The 21,833-nt window shown below is 40.3% G+C and overlaps 1 protein-coding gene and 2 non-coding genes across 4 annotated transcripts; 2 read left to right on the top strand and 1 right to left on the bottom strand.

The window, feature by feature from the left end:
- Nucleotides 1–1,409: 1,409 nt before the first annotated feature.
- On the bottom strand, nucleotides 1,410–12,659 carry tmem60 (transmembrane protein 60). Of its 2 annotated transcripts, XM_053631147.1 has the most exons (3): nucleotides 12,521–12,659; nucleotides 8,545–8,630; nucleotides 1,410–4,419 (listed from the first exon to the last, which is right to left on the bottom strand). In XM_053631147.1, the coding sequence occupies exon 3, from the start codon at nucleotides 4,397–4,399 to the stop codon at nucleotides 4,004–4,006; it is 396 nt and encodes a 131-aa protein (XP_053487122.1). In that variant the 5' UTR covers nucleotides 4,400–4,419; nucleotides 8,545–8,630; nucleotides 12,521–12,659; the 3' UTR covers nucleotides 1,410–4,003. The 2 variants fall into 2 exon arrangements, with proteins under 2 accessions (XP_053487122.1, XP_053487121.1); XM_053631146.1 differs by lacking the exons at nucleotides 8,545–8,630; nucleotides 12,521–12,659 and adding an exon at nucleotides 7,044–7,232.
- Nucleotides 12,660–15,131: 2,472 nt separating this feature from the next.
- Nucleotides 15,132–15,315, top strand: LOC128612116 (U2 spliceosomal RNA). The gene has a single exon (XR_008386682.1). It is a non-coding gene; the product is annotated as a U2 spliceosomal RNA (small nuclear RNA).
- A 1,252-nt stretch (nucleotides 15,316–16,567) lies between these two features.
- LOC128612109 (U1 spliceosomal RNA) lies at nucleotides 16,568–16,731 on the top strand. The gene has a single exon (XR_008386676.1). It is a non-coding gene; the product is annotated as a U1 spliceosomal RNA (small nuclear RNA).
- Nucleotides 16,732–21,833: the final 5,102 nt, after the last annotated feature.

Here is a 21,833-nt window from a genome sequence, read left to right as displayed (position 1 = left end):
GTACATCAGGTGTAAAGTGAAATATACAGCAATATTTCATATAAAATGCCAGATCACATACAGTAATTTACATATTTTATAGAAAATGTGTAGAAAAGATACAGCCTGGAATTGAAACCAGGCTGCTGTGAAGCTGCAGGCTGAGAGAATGCCGAGACGGACTGAAAACTGGGTCTAATTTATACAAACTGTCTCATCTTGAATTAATCATGCTAATTCTGTCCATGTTAAGTTAAAGAAAACCATGAGTGTATAATATTGTAGAAATGTGGGGTAGCTTTAATTACACCATTTCTCCTGTATTTGAAAGTGAAGTTAAGGGATTTTTTTAAGGGCTCTTTAACTACTGGAATATTGCAAACTACTGATATGTAGTAAATTAATTATTATTTAGATATATTCAGGATAATTATAATTTTTTAAAAAAATGTAATATATTGAGATACTATGATTCCATTGTGTTAACCTGCATTAAGTTAGACCTGTAGTTATCATTTCAGTTGAACCAAAATTTCGACCTTGTTTAACAATCAGCATTACATTTATACAAGTCAAACTATAATAAAACTTAGAGCAACAATTCAACTTTTAATATAACTCAGGGTTTAAAAAAACATCTCACAATATCCAAAGAGTCCACAACATGTGAAACAGAACTGAAGACACAAGCATTTACACATTTGGCCTAAATGATTCTTAACCAAACTGTCCTGCCTGGAATGTTAATGTTAGCACTTGACTACAGCAAAAGCCAAAGTCTGGAGAGCATCAAATCTCTACCCAGGTCTCAAATGAGGCTAAGAGCCTGTAACAATGAAAAATTAGCTAACCCTCTTGTCTCTGTAGTTCCAGATATTTATAGAAACATTAACAAACTGTTGATTTCAACAGATCACAGAGACCAAATATTTCTTATGAGAAAGGTTAACGTTCAATTAAATTTACAAAAAAGGGACAAAGAAAAAGAAAAAAAAAAAACAACAATTCACAATAGATATCAGTGGTACTTGCATAAATTGCATCCAGGCCACTTAGTATGTCTTTGCTGGATAATTGGTCCAGTGTAAACAAGATTCTTTCCAGTTAAATGCAACATAACATCACACAAAGACTAACGTCAACTATCACTCTCTGAGCCAAGTGCAAGTGTGAAGTTCATCTCATATTACTCTATTAAATTAGCCATTTCTTTTTTTTCCACACAACTTACAAGAGGTCTGTGAAATGGAGACAAGTTTCCACTCTTGGTGTCTGGAATGAACAAATGATGATGAGAAACAGTGTCCAAAAATGCAACAGAGGGAAAAAATCTGCTTCTACCAGTTCCTACCAGTTAGAAATCTGGACCATTATGTAATAAAATGTAGACATTTCCTGACAAATGGACTAAAAACAACAAGAAGCCTGGAGAATTTTACATGTTTTACTTCTGGCTTTGAGAACAAATCATTCATCGTCTACACACAGCACAAAAACACTGTCATAGATAAAGATAACCAACAAGATGAAAGACACTGAATCTTTAAACACTCTGTGTGTTTACCTTTTCATTGGTGGTCATGTAAAATAACTTGACTTGCTTGAGCGCCAACATAACCAAATGGTCAATTTCAGACCAGCAAGTTTTTAAGTGTCGGAACCGAAATGGAAAGTTGTCTCTTTTGGGAGGGAGAGGGGGGGTGGCTCAGTGATTAAGGCTTTGTGCTACTGATCAGAAGGTTGTGTGTTCAAATCCAAGGCCCTTGAGCAAGTTCCAGCACTCTACTGGTGGAAATGCATTCGTAAAGAACCACAGTTGGTCTCTTGAGCAAGACCCTTAACTGGTCAGTTTCCATGGTTGGATTCTGCCGTTATATTGATTCGTTATATTAGGTTGTTTGGCTGCATGTCCACAAGATTAATCATAGTTAGTTAAGTTATGTCTGGACACCAGACCTGTATGAGGAATCTTTCTGCACTGGGTACTTATGAAATTTCTAAAAGTCTTTCAAATACAAGTAACACTTTACATCAATGTAGACTAAAATAACATTAAACACAAACAATTAATTAATGTCAATGTTATCATCAACATTTTGGAAGTCTCCATTGTCAGAATGTTGTAACAGTCAGAAGTAAATCTGTAACATAAAATTTTCCAACACAAGGTCTTCAGCACAGAGGACTTTTGTTTGTCTTTTCAAAAAAAAAAATGCAGCTTTTCAAAGGTGTATTTGTTTGTCTTTTCAACTGTTCCTTTAGTAAATTTTGCATGGAATTAATTAATTTGTTAACACAGGAGTGTATATTTAGCATATACACAATCATCAATTAATACAGGTGCACACTTACATTGCTAATTTGAGTTTATTAAAACTGAGGTTTTTGGTTCATTAAGGTTAACACTACTGCAATAAATAATGTTAGTTTAGTGTACATTAATGTAAAGCACTAACAAGCAATTTGTTTCTGCTGAGAGACAAGCATCTTGTACTGTTCATGGAGAGCATCAATTGAACACTATTTTACAGTGTGGATTTGATGATTGCACAATTATTTAACAAGTGAACAATTGTGATAATACCCAAAATTCAACAAGATGTCTGCAAGGAGAAATCTCTAAACACACTTTGAAGGAACAAGTAAAGACACATTTGATATGCAAGGCCGGCTTCTTTCACCATGTAGCTCCAGTGGTAACTTATGTTAATAAGGCAGGTTTATTGCATCCAGTTTCACATTCTGGAATGCAGAATTGTAGTTAAAAGTCATCCAGATGATAATACAATTCCAGTTTGATTTGTAGGTGTGCTATTTTGTGTAGGAGTTGCTCAGGAAAAGTTTGACATTTGAGGTGAATGTTATATTTTAATCATGACGTGCACAATGCTAAACTGGAAGCTATGAAGTTCCCTTTACTTGTTAGCATCATTATATAATAGATCCTGTGCAAAACTTAAATGCTTCATACACAAAATAGGTCCTGGATGATTGCCTGCATTTGGGGTAAAGAGGAAATTGTGTAATCCAAAGAGACACAGGATTTATTTAAAAAAAAAAAAAAAAAAAAAAAATGTAGGCATGTAGGACCTGCTACCCACAACATAGTGGTACTTAAAAGTTTGTTAATTTTCTATATTTGTAAATAAATATGACCTAAAACATTAGATTTTCACACAAGTCCTAAAAGTAGATAAAGAGAATCTAATTAAACAAATGAGACACAAATATTATACTTGGTCATTCATTTATTGAGGGAAATGATCCAATATTACACATCTGTGAGTGGCAAAAGAATGTGAACCTCTAGGATTAGCAGTTAATTTGAAGGTGAAATTAGAGTCAGGTGATTTCAATCAATGGGATAACAATCAGGTGTGAGTGAGGGATCTATCAATGTCTGATCTTCACAACACATTTGTGGAAGTGCATCATGGCATGAATAAAGGAGATTTCTGAGGACCTCAGAAATATGGTTGTTGATCCTCATCAGGATGGAAAAGGTTACAAAACTGTCTCTAAAGAGTTTGGACTCCACCAAAAACAGTCAGACAGATTGTGTACAAATGGAGAAAATTAAAGACCATTGTTACCCTCCTCAGGAGTGGTCCCCTGATTTACTTTTGCAACTCACAGGTATGTAATATTGGATCATTTTCCTCAATAAAAAAAACGACCAAGTATAATATTTTTGTCTCATTTGTTTAATTTAGTTCTTTATCATCTTTTAGGACTTGTGTGAAAATCTGATGTTTTAGGTCATATTTATGCAGAAATATAGAAAATTCAAAAGGTTTCACAAACTTTCAAGCATCACTGTAAATCATCACCAGTCACCAATGTGTCCATTAATTAAGCTTTTCAATCTTTAGGAACAGATATTCCTGCTCTTAGGCAGCAGATTCCTAAATGTGTTGTCATTCTAAACCACATGGACACTTATAAATAAGAGTGTTATACACAGTGCACAAATTATATTTACAACTTCCTGCTCAGTTAATAAGTGTCTTCCTGCTCAGTCTCTTCAGAAGTGGAAGACGTTGTAGCCGAGCTCCACCATGGCGCCGATAAGAAGAGCCCACAGAGGGATACAAATGAAACTCAGCCAGATGTTAGTCAGATCCTGCAGCCTCGCACATAGCAGTAGACTAAAGGCCAGCTTTAACAAAATGGCCACCAGGTACCAAACTCGCTTCTTCAAGTTGTCGCCTGCGTTGCGCGGGTCGAAACCTGGCTTACAGCGGCCAGCCATTTTCACAATGAGCATGAGCAGGAGAATGGTGTCGAATGTCCAGACGGGAAGAAAGACGAGGAACCAGTTCCAGTGGATTTTGTCATCCAACTTGAGGACCAGCATGATGAGGAAGATGAGGCTGAAGATCCAGGTGAGGAGCACTCGCTGTGCAAGAGACATGCTCATCCAGAAATGCTAGCTCAGTCCTAAATCAGAATATGAAGACACACCAGGCAGGACACTTTAGTCATAGGCCTGACTTAAGCACTAGATGTTTCCTACTTGCACTACAGCTGCCTAGACCTGAATTACAAATGAATTCCTATACAACTGCACTTACAATATACTCTACATCAGGGGGCTTCACTTAAAATTTGGGAAGATCCTGTTGCATACAATTCCTTGATAACGTTCGTTTATGACGTAATGTCAGTAGTCCTGTCGCTAGTCTCTTTACAGAGCTTCCTTCAGCTAAATATTTTACGTAAATGCACATGGCCGGATAAACAACAACAGAGGATATGCAAGGATTTGTGCTTAGAAAACTAGAGTCGCTGAACAACAGCCAGGTTTTCCCCCCATATATTTCTTGGTTCTGCTATAGTATTTCCCCTGAATGACACCTGTTACATTCATCTCAACATGTCTTTTACAAACATTTAACCCACCATGGGCAACTGAGAAGTCGCTGTTGCAAATAGTGCAGTGAGCAAAAGTATTATTTTTGACTTGACTTAACAGGGGTACACTTTAGTGTAGGCGAGGGTGAAGTGCGTTATGTCTTTTCTTTCATTTGGACACTCTGCCATGGCAAGACACTACAGTGACACTGAACTGATGGATGAACTAAGAGAGAAAGAGAGAGAGAGATGCACTGTAAAGCCCACCCACAGAGAAAACTGATAGGTCTAGTTAGCAAAACGAGACACCAAACAGGATACGCTCTCAGTCACACTCTTGCTACGTCATGTCTCTTGCTCTCTCTGGCCCACTTCTAGAAATGTGCTGGGACGGCCGGGAAGCTCACAGCACATCTCAATTCTCTCAAAGACACATTCTGTGTCCTCCTGTGCTTCCAAGTGTGTTCTTCCAAGGTAGCCTGATAAAACCGGTCTTCATGAGAACAAAAGTCTGTTCTTTGCGTTCTTAGAAGTGAGAATTCCAATTTCTAATAGTAGAGGGGCTCTGCAGAGGTGGTTTCTCAGCACATTTCTAGTACTGGAATAGGGTCCTCATCTTTAATATGTTTCAGCTGGTTAATAGATTTACTGTTAACTTGCTGAGTAACCAAAAGTTAATTAAGCATGTTTTAATGTGGTAAGCTCTGTTTGCAACTGCGACCTGACGTTAACTAAAAACTAAGCTAACAAGTTTACCATTCCCTCAGGATGGAAGCTAGCATAGTTTAATTAAAATACTTCTGAGAGATTCATTTGACTTTAACAACCTCATATCTCAATCTAAATCATATCCAAATAATTAATATTAGATTAGATTATTGTCGTTAAAAAGTTGTTAAAACTACAAGTATGGGTCATCCGCTATTGTTGTGCTGCAATGAGTTTTGGGACTTCAATCGGGTTCGGTGCGCTCAGGTCTGCATCCGATGCATCCTCGATATTAAGAACACATCCGGGTAACTTCATGCGTCCCCAGTACTTGCGTTCTTGAGTACTGGAATTGAACTTCGGCTGTGGATGATGACGTACAAGGAGTACACATGGACGCAAGTTCGCATAAGAATCCATATTGGGAAATGGCCATTCTCTGGTCTCTCGCTCGCACGCTCTAAAAACAATAAATTTCTGGGATATTGTATATATTTCCAGGAGAGGTGGGATGTCTGTATTAACATTAGTGAGGTCAGGTACTGATGTTGAGTGAGGAGGTCTGGTGTGCAGTCAATGTTCCAGTTCATCCCAGAAGTGTTCGGTGGGGTTGAGGTCAGGGCTCTGTGCAGGACACTACAGTTCTTCCATGCTAACCTTGGCAAACCATGTCTTCATGGAGCTCGCTTCGTGCACAGGGGCATGGTCATGCTGGAACAGGTTTGGGCCTCTTAAGAGAAATTGTAATGCTACAGCATACAAACCATCCTGTGTGCTTCCAACATTGTGGCAATAATTTTGGGAAGACTCGCCTACAGGTGTGATGGTCAGGTGTCCAAAAACATTTACTGTACATCAAAAACTTATTTGTTAAAATTATTGAGCTTTGTTTAAAGCAGTTCATGCCAAGTAAGAGAGATCCTATGTTTACAGAACACTGAACAACACTGTTTAATTTGAAGCTTAACATTTGATCGTTTTAAACATGTGATGGCTGGCACTTTGATAGCAAGTTTTAATATTGCCATACACATCAAGAATTAAATAAATAAATAAATAAAATCCAGTAAGACGGCTGTCATTAATTAGTGTCTGTTTAATTATGAGCTATACCAAAGCTAATAGCAAACAAATGAATGAAAACTGACTTTAAGATCATGTATGGCGGCAATTAAGTTAGCTAAATTAGCTAATTTATTTATTTTAAAATGACGTCCCGAGTGTAAAACTACCTGGCTAACTAAACTAGCTCATAAGCTAACAACTGTAGCCTAGCTAGCTAGCTAGCAGCTAGCAAATAGAATGACTAGGGCTGAATCCCACACGGCTCACTGCTCCCTATATTAGTGCACTACACATGCTAAAAACAATTGCTTCTACGCGTCATTTAGTACACTACACATCCGCAGTGCATTCAATTGGTATTCAACCTAGCTCTTCTGCATTTTCCGCAAACGGTAGGAAAATAAACCAGATTTCTAAACACCAATAAAATGTCTTACCCAGCCAAATGAAAAGAACTCTCGCTCGGCTTCTACACGAATTAATGACGAATAGGATGTTTTGATTTCGGATATATATGCTTCATCTCTGCCTGTTCGTTTTCAAAGCGCCTTCATTTTCTGCTTCGTGCAGTGAGGAACTGCAGAAACATTGTTATATAGTTATTTGGATAGAGGCGCCCCTAAGTGGACTGGAGTCTTCATCTAGACCTAGCCCTGCTTCTGGAGTACCACCTGACCTGCTAAACAGTTATGTACCAACCCTGAATAACTAGAAGCAGAATTTAACCCTTACAACTCCAGAATTGTTGACACACTACAAAGAACAGGCAAAAAAAAAAGTAATTCATTCATTTTTAACTAATTCATTCGTTCATTCATCCATTCATCCATCCATGTTGGGTAACTGCTTTATCCTGGATCTGGAGCCAATCCCAGGAACCCTGGCCACAAGGCAGGAATACACCCTTGAGAACCTTTTCAATTACAGGTCACCATGCACACACATTTGCACTTAGGGTCAATCAGGAGTTGCCAGTTCACCCAGTGGCATACGAGAAAACTGGAGAACCCAAAGGAAACACATGCAGATGCAGGGAGAATATACAATATTCCATACAGACAGTAACATAAAGTCAAGACTGTACCGAGGACCCTGGAGTTACCTGTTACACCACAATGTTGCCCAGGACATAAACAACTTCCCATAAAAATACACTCCTCACATTAAAATGTCCAGTCAATTATACATAGAACTGTAACAGCTAAATAATAATTCTAACGACTTTGATAGCAATTACTATTTAGAAAATATATATTTAAAATTATAACAATAAAATATTAATGCTGAAAGCACACAGCCTGGCTACATCTATGGCCAACATGTCACGGGCCTCTCTATCCTACCTTGAGAATGACAGCGCTAGAGTACCCGAGCTTCATTCAGAGGAATATTGGTACTATTCTGTGTGTGTATGTGTGTGAGATGAGAAATGAGAGAAGTCTTTTCTTCTGGTCTGTGTAGAAGTGTGTCTAATGTCTGTATTTTTTGTATGTTTCTTAAGTTCTAATAGAGTACTAAATATAATTGTGTCAAAATAAACACAGATACACAGAAATGTTATTGTATCTAAATATATAATAAATATAAAATGCAGTTGGATTTCTTGACATATAATTTAGGGAATGGTTTTAATAGTTAGACTACTCTGTAGATTTTGCCATGGTATTTTGCTATTGAACATTCATCAGCCTGAGACATGTGTACATGCAACAGAGACTTAATAAGTCATTTGAGACGGATGAGACAAAACAGCTGATCCACAGAACAGCTCCGGTAAAGTCCTTTGTTGAGTTGGCTCTTTTGGGATTAAGGCACTCGGCAAAGTATTTTGGCAAGTAAAAGCAGATCTATTAAGTGCAGAATACCATACTGCATTGCTTAACAATATTTAGGGATAATCGTTTGATCTGCATAGTATTGCAAATAAACTTTATTTACCATGAAATTATGTGTTCCTTGTCTTTATTGTAAAGGTCCTGGGAATCTCCACAGCGAGAAATCTAACAGATCACTTTCTACTAAATCTGGACAGAGGACATAAGAACAGAACGAGTTTATCCAAAGTCACAATATTAAAACACAATAACACCCAACAGACACTTTTCCTTTATACTGGGAATTTCACAGGACACATATTTACATGTAAATGTACATTCCTGACACTTCAAATGATGAGTCTTTCTTAGTTAAGACATACACAGACAGGTAAATTGTTTGAATGAGGATAATTTAAGTTCATACTTAACACCATTGGGGGTTTGTAGTTTTCACTGATAGTTCAGATGCTTATGATTATAGCTGTGATACAGGTAAGCTACCACACTGTTATGGAGCTCATTAGTTTAACTATAAATGAGGAATCTCTATTGTTTAAAAAACATGGACAATCTGTGGGAAACTAAAGTTTTCCTTATACTCAATCACCCATTGAGCTTGCAAGGAGAAATGGCTTGTATTTCACTGAAAAAAGGTAAGCTTTAAAGGGTAGTCAGGCCTCATTCATTGTGACCAACAGGCAGAGAGACAGAAATAACACTAGGAATACCTTTGTTAACCAGCAGGTTCCCAGCCCTGGTCCTGTGTTTTCCTTGCTCAGAATTGAACTATTCAGCCAATTGAAAGCTCTCTGATTTGAAGCGGTTATGTTATAGCAGGGAAAGGTTAAACTGTGCAGAAAATGGTTACTTCAGGACCAGAGTTGTGAGCCTGTGTATTAATTTATTGCAGTAATTTGAAATAAATTATGGTATTTACGCTATTGCTGAGCTGACCTCGATTTTATAGTAGCATGTGATGGCAATTTCCGATGAAAGGCTACATTTTTCCTAAATTTCGCATATCGTGACTAATAAGTAGAGTAACTATAGCTAATATCTTTATATGTCTAAATAATTAACGTGGTAAGCCGTAAAACAGATTTGTTTTTATGATTTGAAATGTTTTTCTTACTCAATTTTACCGTGAGGAGTTTGGATTGCTGGCTCAAGACTGTCCTTTAGATACTTGTGGCACTGTGTAAGGTATGAATATGTTGTTATATTTGTTTTTAATTTATTTTTTAAAAACCCTCATTATTTATTTATGTATTTTTGAGACATAAGTATCCTATAATACAAGGCCTGTATAAAGTGCTGTTTGAAACTGGTGCACGTGTTTACGCATGTGTAAAGATTTAATTGTGGCTTTTCCTTTTTAATAAATTTAGGACCGAGTAGAGCGTTGTTCTTGTTTTAGAAAAGTAGAGACAAATGTTATTGGTGCAAATTTGCACTCTTTGTACCACGGAAAAAAACGTGAAAGCTTTCTTAGTAATTATCACAAGACACATTTTTTTGGAGAAATTTGCATTCAGTACGTGTTTGATGATTCTGACCTCCTTACTGTTTGTTTTAGACTGTATACATTAAATGTATTAATCTTCCTTTCGCCAACTGTTTTACACAGTGATAGGTAATTAGGTTGTAGACATTTTCCCCTTATTTATTTTCTCTTGCAATACTACATTTGACCACTGAGAGGCAATGTTATATAATTCGTCAAATTTGACATCTTTTTAAATTCCACACGTTTGGTTTGTCTTGTGTTGGTCGTTACAATGGAAGGATATTTATCCAGTTTAAATGTTTGCTTGGAAAACTACTTTCTAAACCAGTGCGAGTTTGTAGTGCGGAGGATTTTGTATTCTCGTCTCTGATTGGTCAGTTTTTTGCATTCATTATCTTTTCCTTTATGTTTTGGTGTTAACTGACACCAAATCGCAGTTTTGCTCTGCTAATTTTAGTATAAATAACATTTATCATATTTTATACTGGTCTATTATACAATATTTAGAGTAATCAGCTTTTGCTGCCCTCGGGTTTACCGTCCTGTAGAATGACCCCGTTTGTTGTGTGCTGTAGTCTGTATCGCTTCTCGGTCTTTTAGCTAAGATCAAGCGTGATGCCGAGAGTTAACGATCATCAGCCAGCCCGAGTGGTGCGGCTTCGCAATACAGTATGGGTGGAATTAGCTGACAATGCAACGGCTGAAGTGATGCAATGTTTTGGAAGAGAATGGGTTGTCCTAAAGATTCTCAAGGATCTGTGTGGAGTGGAGCCATCTTCAGTATTCTGCCTCAAGGATTTCTCTGCGCTGGGCTTTGTGGATATTACCTTGGCATCTTTGAGGCAGTGCACGGACCTCTTTGACAAGTGCAGCAGCAATCCAGGGAGCCCTGCGCTCAACGAACTTCGACTGAACCCTCTCTTCGCCCTGGAAGAGGTACCTCTAGTCATCCATATGTATAATCCATTTGTCATTGAGGAGGATGTCAGGGCTTTTCTTGGGCAATATTGCTCTAGTGTGTCAGCAGGGGAAAAGTTGAGGGACCGTTTTGGCATATGGACCGGGAGGCGAAGATTTATGGTACGACTAAAGGTGGATCCGGCGGCTCCCGGAAGCCTTCGTCATCCTCCAGGCAGTTTTGCCTTAGGGCCACATAAGGGGTTCTTGCACTATCCTGGACAGCCCATTTATTGTCGGCGATGCGGGGCTTTGGGCCACACGAAAGTGGCGTGCACAGGCTTGAGGTTCCGATTCTGCGGGGGCGAAGGGCACGTGGCTACAGAGTGCAAAGCCCCAAAAACTTGCAGCTTGTGCGGGAGCGAGGCACACCTGTACCTCAAATGCCCAAGCCGGAAAGGGGCTTTTGCTACCCTATTTACAGAAGGACTGGAACAGATGAGTCAAGAAGGAGGTCCCACAGAGGATGAGGAGCTACTGAGGCAGGAGAGGGAGGGTGAAGAGGAAGACAGCAATGTCGGTGAAGAGCAGGAGGAGACTGATGACAGAAGTATAATAGAGTCTGCTGATGAGAGCCTGGATGTAACAGAGGAGGATTTGGTGAGACCGATCTGCCCCCAAACAGAAGATGACACCTGGGTGGAGAAAGTAGAGAAAAACCAGCCCTGGGAAATGCAGCTAGGAGGTCAAGACGGAGTATGGGAGGAAAAGATGGAGGACGGGGACGAGCTGCCCAAAAAGGGAAGACGCAGGACCCCAAGAGGGGGAATGGACACAGAAAAGAGTCACGAGAGAAAGAGGAGCAGAAAAGGGGCTGGTAAGGACACAGCGGAGGAGCAGGAAGAGCCGAGGGGAGGGAATCCTCGCGAGAAGAAAGCAGAAAACCTCTACGTGTTACGGGGGGAAGGGGAAGAGGCCCCGGACATGTTCGAGGACAGTATGTTGGGAAGGTCATGGGAAACAGTGGCAAGGAGAGTAAAGGCTGGGGTGGGAGGGAGCAAGATAAGTAAATGAGACTCAATAAAAGAGGGATAAAGGGGTCTTCAAAACAGTATGGAAGTTTTTTCAAAGTGTTGTAAAGGGGAAAAAGGGCAAAGGTTACCCCCCCCCCCAAGGATATAGGGAGGGGAGGAAGGTTTATAAGGGACTATGGGGTGGGAAGGGTGAGTCTTAGGATAGCTACGCTGAACGTGAGGGGTTGCAGGCAAGCGGAAAAGAGGGCAGCTGTCTTCAGGTCACTGGAGGCGGTGCCCTTTGAGGTCTTGTTTATGCAGGAGTGCCATCTGCACTCAGCGGCTGATGTTGCTTTGTTTTCAGGAGGGTGGAGGGGGGGACCTTCAGTTTGGGGCGTTGGAAAAGGATCGGCAGATGGAGTGGGGATCTTGTTCAAGTCATGGGAGTTTGAGTTGGAATCTGAAGTAGCAGTGGTTCCTGGAAGGGTGTTAAGTGCAGATGGGACCTGGAGGGGCATAGCATTTAGGGCAATCTGCGTATATGCTCCAGCTAGGGTGAGAGAGAGGGCAGGTTTCTTCAAGGTATTGGAGCCCCTCTTGTATACAAACAAGACCTGTTACATGGGGGGTGACTTTAACATTAACCTTGAGAGGGAGAGAGATCTGAACAGAATCCTTACCAGCGCAAATATGGTCAATGTTGGAAAAGACTTCGGGGGTAGGGCTACGTGGAGGAATAGCAGGGGGAAGGCCTCTCAGCTGGACTACATCCTGGCACCCAGAAGGGCGAAGGTGATCCGCTACCAGGTGCAGCCTTTTTGGGCATCTGATCACTGTTTGGTGAGGGAAGAAATAGAATTGAGCGCGGGGGCAAGGGGCCCGGGGTTTTGGAAGTTGAATGTAACTAAATTGCAGGATCCTTCCTTCCTAAGCACGATGCATATGCTCTATTTGGGGTGGCAGTCTCTGAAAGTGCTCTATAGCACCGAGGTAGAGTGGTGGGAGGACACAAAAGCCAAAGTGGCAAAGTTTTGCCAGTGGTGGGGCCACAAGGCGGCAAAGGAGAAAAGAGAGAAGATAGCGCAGTGGTCGAGGACCTTGCAGGTCTCTTGGGCTAGGGGGGATATGGGGGTGGCTAAGCAGGCTAGCGGAGTGTTGCGAGATCATTTTTACGCCGAAGCCAGAGGTTACAGTGTGCAGGCAGGGTGGCAGCATTTGCTGGAAGATGAGAGGCCAACACGGTTCTTTTTTTGATAGAGTTAGGGCCCGGCAACGCAGGTCCCATATAGAAGGCTTGAGGAAGGGAGAACTTCTGATCACTTCCAGGGGAGGGATGTTAGAGAGGGCGGCGGCCTACTATGAAGACCTGTTCCAGCCAAGGAGTATGGGTGAGGTGGAGGCAGGGGATTTCTTGAAGGCCGTCGACAGGAGGGTGGCTCAGGAGGACCTGGAGGACCTTGAAGCTGAGCTGACTTGGGGGGAGGTGGAGGAGGCCATGCGCTCGCTCAAGGGTGGGGTAGCGCCGGGGGGGATGGTCTTCCCGTTGAGTGGTACAAAGCGGTTTGGCCATGGGCCAGCAGAGACATCATGGCCGTGTTTGAAGAGATAATAAAGAAGGGGTTACTGCCTGAGTCAGCCAGGACGGGGTACATCACGCTACTACACAAGAAGGGAGAGAGAGCAGAGCTAGCAAACTGGCGACCAATCACTCTTCTCTGTGCCGATTACAAAATCTTGGCTAAGGTGCTGACTTAGCACCTAAAGAAGGTGATGGGCACAGTAGTGCACCCGGACCAGACGTGTGGTGTGCCCGGACGCTCGAGTAGCATGAATCTGGCACTGATTTGGGATGCGATAGCATGGGCTCAGCAACGCAGGCTGCCCCTAGCCCTACTGGGGCTGGATCAAGAAAAGGCGTTCGACAGGGTAAACCATAGGTTTTTGTTTGCCACCTTACAGCGGATGGGATTTGGGGAGAAGTTCCTTTCTTTCATCCGACTGCTCTACCGGGGGGCTGTGAGCCGCGTGGGAATCAATGGCCATTTCTCGAGAGCGGTAGTGCAGGCAGGAGGAGTGAGACAGGGGTGCAAATGTGAGTGGGTGGCGAGAGGCACCATGTATCTAGAGGTGGAGAAGGGTGGTAGGGGAGTAGTCTGTGTGCCCCTCAAGCTGGCTGCACTGTACGTATCCTACCTGGCATGTTTGGTGCGAGGGACAGAGGGGCACCTAGCAAGCCTGTTTGCTAGGTTTTGGTTTGGTTTCCCATTGCGATTGGTAATTCCGTGGAAAGGGACATCACCATGGTCTGCGGACCGGCCGGGACACTATGGCCAGGCGATGGATATCGTAAAGGGAACGCCATGGTGCTTGAGGGATGCCGTGGTTTTAGACCATAGACAGTTTTATAGGCGGTGGAAGAAGGGACATATAGAATGGGTGGCTGGGCAACGGCCAAAACCTGATATAGATTGGGGGGCACTGCAGCCCAAGTGGCTTGACGGGCCTAGCAGAGACCTCCATTGGTTGGGGGCCATGGGGCGGTTGCCTGTACGAGAGAGACTCTATCGTCACGGGCAAAGTAACACTCCCCTGTGTCCGATGGGGTGCGGGAGTGAAGAGGACATAGGGCATGCACTGTGGGAATGCAACATTGCAGCCGGGCTCTGGCAGCAGGTGTCGGGATGGTGGGCCAGGAGGGATAGGACCCCGATTGATCGGGAGTTGGTGCTGTATGGAAAGGGTGCCCGCAACAACACAGAGCTGTGGAAGTTCGTGTCAGTAGCTAAGAGGGTGTTGTCGGGGGGGGCATCAGGAAGCGAAAGCTGGGGCCGGAACCTCAAAGTTTGTTCCATGCCTTCCTGAGAAGGATGGCCAGAGTGGAACAGCTGGGAGGCAAAGGGACAAGGGCAGATCGAGCCGGGGTGGGGTAGAGGCGGGCAATTAAAAATGGTGGGGATGGGAAAGGAAAAGATACTTCTTTTAAGGAATATTAAATTTGGGGCATGGCTTTCTAAAGGGGTGGCAAGTCCAGGCCGACGGGGGGGAAGGTCGAGGATTTGGGAAGATAGAAGGAGAAGTTTGTATAGTAAAAGTAGGATACACTGGGTGAAGGTTTAGGTGGATATGCATTGAAATAAGTGTGATGTGAATGCTTTAGGTCAAAGTAGGATGTACTGGGTGAAGGCTCACGTGGATACACATTGAAATAAGGGTGATGTGATGGCTCTATGTAAAAGTATGATACACTGGGTGAAGGTTCAGGTGGAAATGCTTTGAAATAAGTGTGATGTGAATGCTCTATGTAAAATAAAAAAAATAAAAAATCTGTTCTTATCGGTTTAATATCTGATACGTCCCCTACCCGGGGACCATATATTAAATTGATTTTTGGAACAGGGAAATGGAAAAGGGGCTTGCTCCGTCCACTCCACGCATCGACCCGGTATTGCAGTACTTCCGGAACGGTGCACCCCCTCTATTCTGTCAAAGAGAGATAATGACTATATCTGTCTGTCTGTGGTGTTAGTTCATTACACGGAAGTGGGCGCTATACTTGTACTTAGTTTGTTTGTGGAGTTTCTGCATTTAAGCTGTTTATGATCTGACTGAATTCACAGTTCACTATAGAAAATGATTTTTAATTGTTCATACAGGACCAGTGTGGATTTTGTACAAGTCTGTACTTTTATATACAACTTCATTTCTCTGCCATGAAAACCAAACTCGATACTCTGACGTTTGTCTGCAGTTTTAAGCCTAACTGTACCTGACTACCGCACAGTAAAATCATTTATTTTCTGTTTTAAAAAATCGTAGAAAGACAGCTGTCTTTATTGGAAGCCTGACTTTTATAGCGTGTCCAAATCATGTTTAAAGGCTAAATTATTGTATTTTTAAGTGAATTAAAACACGCATTGTAGTTCTACAACGAAAAGATCTATTTCTTGCGCTTCATGTGGCTTAACTTAATTTATTCAACGGCTCAAATTTGTCGTAATATTAATATAAACTACTAATGTATCAATTTATTATTTATAATCTATTAACCACATCAATCATAATTTGTGGCAGACGGAACTATATATCCAGACTCTCATTGCCGGTCGGACAGAAACTTCTGCCTTCATGCGAGTTTGTTCAGCTCTTTGTTCATAGACTGTGGTTATATGGTCACTTGAATAAAGCTGATTTTCTACCTCAGTTCTTTATTTATTTGGTAATTAAATGAATGGAAGTGAGATACGTGTAGAGACGTCGTTTTATTTTGGCCGTAACTCGCTGGCTGACCTGCACACCAAGGGGGCGGGGCTAACTGTAGCGAGGTTTTCAAACAACCTTAATAAAATTGTTGAAAAAATATTTTTACTGACTTTCCTGGCTTACCGTGTAGCAACACGCTGCTTCTCCTGGACTGACTGTTGTGATTTTAGTGTACATGCTACAATTACAAAAGCCGTTTCTTGAACATAGCGGATCTCATTTACATATTCAGAAGAAGTGCATCATGGGAACTATTATACTGTTTTGTTACTAAGAAAATAGACGACCACACGACTTTAGGGGTAATAAAAACATGACATGTTTTCAATACTTGTAGACTGTGTCTAGTGTAGACTGTGTAGTGTTTTACACTTGGATGTTTGTGTAATGTTTAGCGCTATATTCTTCACCATGATGGTGAACAGTGTGTGCTGTGGTGCAGTCGGTAGCCGATGGCGCTGTAATTCATACTTACCTGGCAGGGGAGATACCATGATCATGAAGGTGGTTCACCCAGGGCGAGGCTCAGCCATTGCACTCCGGTTGTGCTGACCCCTGCGAATTCCCCAAATGTGGGAATCTCGACTGCATAATTTGTGGTAGTGGGGGACTGCGTTCGCGCTCTCCCCTGATTTTCGTTGTACTAAAGTCAGAGTTTTTAATCATGTTCATATAAACGTTGACTCGCTATATGAAAACTCCAGCTATTCAACTGTTCACAAACCATTAGCAGTAACATAAAATTTCCGTGAATATGTTTAAATATGATGATTAATGTAAGGTGTTACACCTTGAGATATACATAAGATCATTTCAGTGTCCTCCTGTTCCTATTTACTGTAAAAATAATATCTTTCTAAATTCTTCCAAATTAATTCGTGTCAGAAACTGTGACATTCCTTACCTAGTAAAATACTGGAATAAAGTTGGTTTGACGTTGGGCGTTCGATATTCGCAGGAATGCGGAAATTAAGGGACCATCTCTAAAGTTACATACGACATTGTTAAATACGTTTCTAACTTCATTAGCATTTGAAGGGAATGACTTAGTCATATAACCAACTGTGAAATGGTCAACTAGTTGTCAGCTATAATGCACACCTTTTAGATTTTTGATATTTAACCCTACAACGCATGAACCAAAAAAAAAACTTCACGAATGCATAAAGGGGGTCAAGCTGACCCATACTGGATTGAATGGTTTTCTTCAAAAAATAGATGTTCTATTAATGAAATAATTTTATATATATATATATATATATATATATATATATATATATATATATATATATATATACACACACATATATATATATATATATATATATATATATATATATATATATGTGTGTGTGTGTGTGTGTGTGTGTGTGTATGAATAGCATTTACATATATATAATAGACATACATATATATATGCATATATTATATATACATATACTGTATGTATATTATATACATATGTATGTATGAATATATGTATGTATATATATATATATATATATATATATATATATATATATATATACACACACACACCCAGTATCTCACAAAAGTGAGTACACCCCTCACATTTTTGTAAATATTTGATTATATCTTTTCATGTGACAACACTGAAGAAATGCCACTTTGCTACAATGTAAAGTAGTGAGTGTACAGCTTGTGTAACAGTGTAAATTTGCTGTCCCCTCAAAATAACTCAACACACAGCCATTAATGTCTAAGCCGCTGGCAACAAAAGTGAGCACACCCCTAAGTGAAAATGTCCAAATTGGGCCCAATTAGCCATTCTCCCTCCCCGGTGTCATGTGACTTGTTAGTGTTACAAGGTCTCAGGTGTGAATGGGGAGCAGGTGTGTTAAATTTAGTGTCATCGCTCTCACACTCCTTCATACTGGTCACTGGAAGTTCAATATTATTATTAATTTAAAAGAAGGCATAAAAGGCAGAACTATCGGTATGTCAGCTGATATGATATCAGCCGATATCACTCTGAATAATCGTTATTATAAATTTAGCATCTCTAGTTATAACCCCATTACAGTTAGTGTTCTCATAAAAAAAACAATTACTTTTGTTTCTAAATATAGCTAAATATAGCATCAAACAACATATTTGATCAAAATGAATATTTTAGTCAGTTATTGCGCTTGCTTTCTATTGTGCGCTGTTTGCTTGACGCGCATACGTGGACTTGCGCTCGTTCAGTGAAGTTTAATGGAGGCTCACTTGCTGTCAGGACGAGCCTTTATGTAAAATGGAAATACTGGCGTGAATTTCTAACATTTGCAGATAAGGACATAAAGGTAAAAATGTAATTTCTGCTCTTAAGAAAACATGTCTGGAACACATTAAACAGCACACGAATCTGTCGCAGCATCTGACACGACAAGCCAGGTTAATACACTTACGAGTTTGTTTGAAGCACTAAATATGAAACATTCTCATGTTTTGGACAACCTGGATCATGCACTTTTCCTGCAGCAGATCACTCTGTGCCCTCTGCTGTTTTATAGATGTGTTTTATTCAAAGAAATGCGTTTTTCACCATTGTGAAGTGACGTCACCGACGAGGGTTATCCACAGTGACCTTCGTTGTCGATTGTTTTAATTATTGATTGTTATCGATTTTTATCGCTTATCGTCCCTACTCATATTTATACCCCTGTGAAACAGGAAGTCATGGTTGAACAATTTCCTGTTCCTAGTCACCAGGTGTAGTAAACAAACGTAAAATATCAATGGGAATATACTTCAAATATATTTTTCTCATATGAATTCATAAGGGTTCCAATAATTGTTGCACACCTATATGTAACAAATATTTGTTTTGATAAACCTCTGTTTTGTTTGCAATTGTTTGATATCTATGAGAGCAGAGTATTTTTGTGAATTTTATTTTGCAGAAAAACTCTGAGGTACCTGCTTTGAGTATTGGACATTTCTTTTGGGCTATTGCTTGGATTCCTTTATTGCTGTCTGCAGCTATATTTATTACATAGATAACATAGGTGTTCTATAACACCTGCTCGGTGTTATCTGCATCTGATTTTGATTACTGAAAAAACTACTTACCGTAAATGTAAATGGTCTTCGTATCACTCTTGTTATGGAGTAAACATTTGTTGTGATACTGATTTAATCATTTTTAAAGTACAATTGAAGTTTTGAAATTCTTAGACTTTCAATTTAACAGTGCGCAATATTCTGTTTTTGCATGTATTAAGTATTGTCTTTTGTTTTTCTATAACTATTTTGTTTGTTTCAGATTCAGTGTGAAAGCTGTGAACACTGGTTTCATGACTGTTGCCTGAATTCCTATAATATCCCAGACAATCAATCTCCATGGTATTTTTGTCTTGTTTATTAGCATAGGAAATAAATCCTAGAACAGGACAAGAGGAGAAAAATAAAATAAATACAATCAAGTAATTGTGAATATGAAAAAAGGTGCTGACATTTATTTTTTTCCTCCTAAAATATATTTATTGGAGTTTTGCTTTTTTTTAATTGTTATCTTTTTCTAGTTATTTCTATTTTATATTTACTTTAATTAAAAAAAATATAGTACTTTCAGATGTTCTTTCATTATTTTCTTGTTTATTTAGCAGAAGTACTGAAAAAGGTCATTTTGAAATTTAACATTTAACTATGATGTCTCCTTTTTTGTCAGCCGTCTTCTATCTTCTGTCTTTTTGTAATAATACTGTTTTGCCATTGGTTTTGAGCCCTCTAAGTGAAATGGTCATTGAGTTTAATAGATTTATACGGATAATTCAGTCTGTATAAAAAAGTACTGAACATTTACTGCCTCATAAAAGCCTTGTGCTATATAATGCATAATATTCTGAGTGTTTTACAGTTGGTTTGAGGCCTCTAGGTCAAAGGGTCATTGAGTTTAATTGAATTAGAATATTATATACATTTACACTACTATACAGTATTTATTTTAAAACATATAGTATGTACATTCCACAAACAGAGCCTTGTGTCATGAAAGGGATATTTTTAACAACATTTCACATTTGGTGTGATGTCATAATGTCAAATGGTTTAATTGATTGATAGGGATAATAAAATTGATGTGAAAAAATTCTCCATTTATAATATTCAGCTTTGTGCTGTGTAATTAAAACCCATTCATGCACTTCCAAGTTGGTTTGGCTTGAGGATGTGATAGGCACAGAGAATGTAATGGGCATTTTCACGAATGTTAAATATAAAACTAACTTTCCTGCACTGTGACATAAAGGTGGACTAAGACATTTGTCTCGTTGTTTTGTTTAGAACACTAAACAAATTTAGAAAATTAAAATGCTTTAGACGGAATGTGCACAGACCATGTAACAGCACAGCAAATGTTCAGTTTAGATAGTGACTCGTTACACATATCACATTTACATTTATTCACTTAGCAGACACTTTTATCCAAAGCGACTTACAAATGAGAAAAATACAAGCAAAGCGATATATCAAGCAGAGAACAATACAAGTAGTGCTACCATACAAGATCCATTAATTGAGTTCCAGAAGAAGCAAAGTGCACAGAGTAGAGGTGTAAGTGCAATTATTTTATTTTTATTTATTTATTTATTTAATTTTTTTTAATGAGTTGGTTAGGTGTTCACGGAAGAGGTGGGTCTTTAGCTGTTTTTTTGAAGATGGTGAGAGATTCTGTGGTCTGGATTGAGATTGGAAGTTCATTCCACCACTGAGGAACAGTTAGTGTGAAGGTGCTGGAAAGGGACCTTGCGCCACGCTGAGTGGGAACTACTAAACTTCGATCGCTAATCGATTGCAGATTGCGAGAGGGAACGTAGGCCTTCAGGAGAGAGTTGAGGTAGGAGGGTGCTGTTCCAGACAAGGTCTTGTAGGTGAGCACCAAGGCCTTGAATTTGATGCGGGCAGCTATAGGAAGCCAGTGGAGGGAGATGAAGAGGGATGTGACATGGGTTCTCTTGGGCTGGTTGAAGACGAGGCGCGCTGCAGCATTCTGAATCATCTGAAGGGGTTGATGGAGCTGGCTGGGAGGCCTGAAAGCAGTGAGTTGCAGTAGTCCAGTTTTGAGATAACAAGAGCCTGGACTAGTATCTGCGTAGCCTGTTCGGTGAGGTAGGGTCGGATTTTCTTGATGTTGTACAGGATGAACCTACAGGACCTTGTAGTTGTTGAGATGTGGTCTGTAAAGGTCAAGCTGTCATCAAGAATCACTCCAAGGTTCCTGGCTGTCCTGGTTGGCATGAGTGTGAGTGAGCTGAGCTGTACAGTGAGGTTGTGGATGATTGAGGGACAGGCTGGGATGACGAGAAGCTCAGATTTTGCCAGGTTAAGCTTAAGATGATGTTCCCTCATCCAGACCGAGATGTCCGACAGGCAAGCAGAGATGTGTGCAGAGACGGATGGATCGTCAGGCTGGAAGGACAAATAGAGCTGGGTGTCATCAGCATAGCGATGATATGAGAAGCCATGAGACTCAATCACCTGCCCTAGGGATGTAGTGTAGATAGAAAAGAGCAGTGGACCCAGAACTGACCCCTGTGGAATGCCAGTTGTGAGTTGCTGAGTTTCAGAAATACCTCCCCTCCATGATACCTTGAAGGATCTGTCAGAGAGATAGGATTCTACCCAGTGCAGAACCGTTCCAGTGATTCCCAGGCTGGAGAGAGTTGACAGGAGGATCTGATGGTTCACATTGTCGAAAGCAGCAGAGAGGTCAAGTAGGATGAGGGCAGA

This window comes from Ictalurus furcatus, chromosome 8 (genome assembly GCF_023375685.1).
Source record: "Ictalurus furcatus strain D&B chromosome 8, Billie_1.0, whole genome shotgun sequence".
NCBI classification, from domain to species: Eukaryota; Metazoa; Chordata; class Actinopteri; order Siluriformes; family Ictaluridae; genus Ictalurus; species Ictalurus furcatus.
Note: the sequence above shows the minus strand (reverse complement) of the source record. Positions and strands in the feature narration are given on the sequence as shown.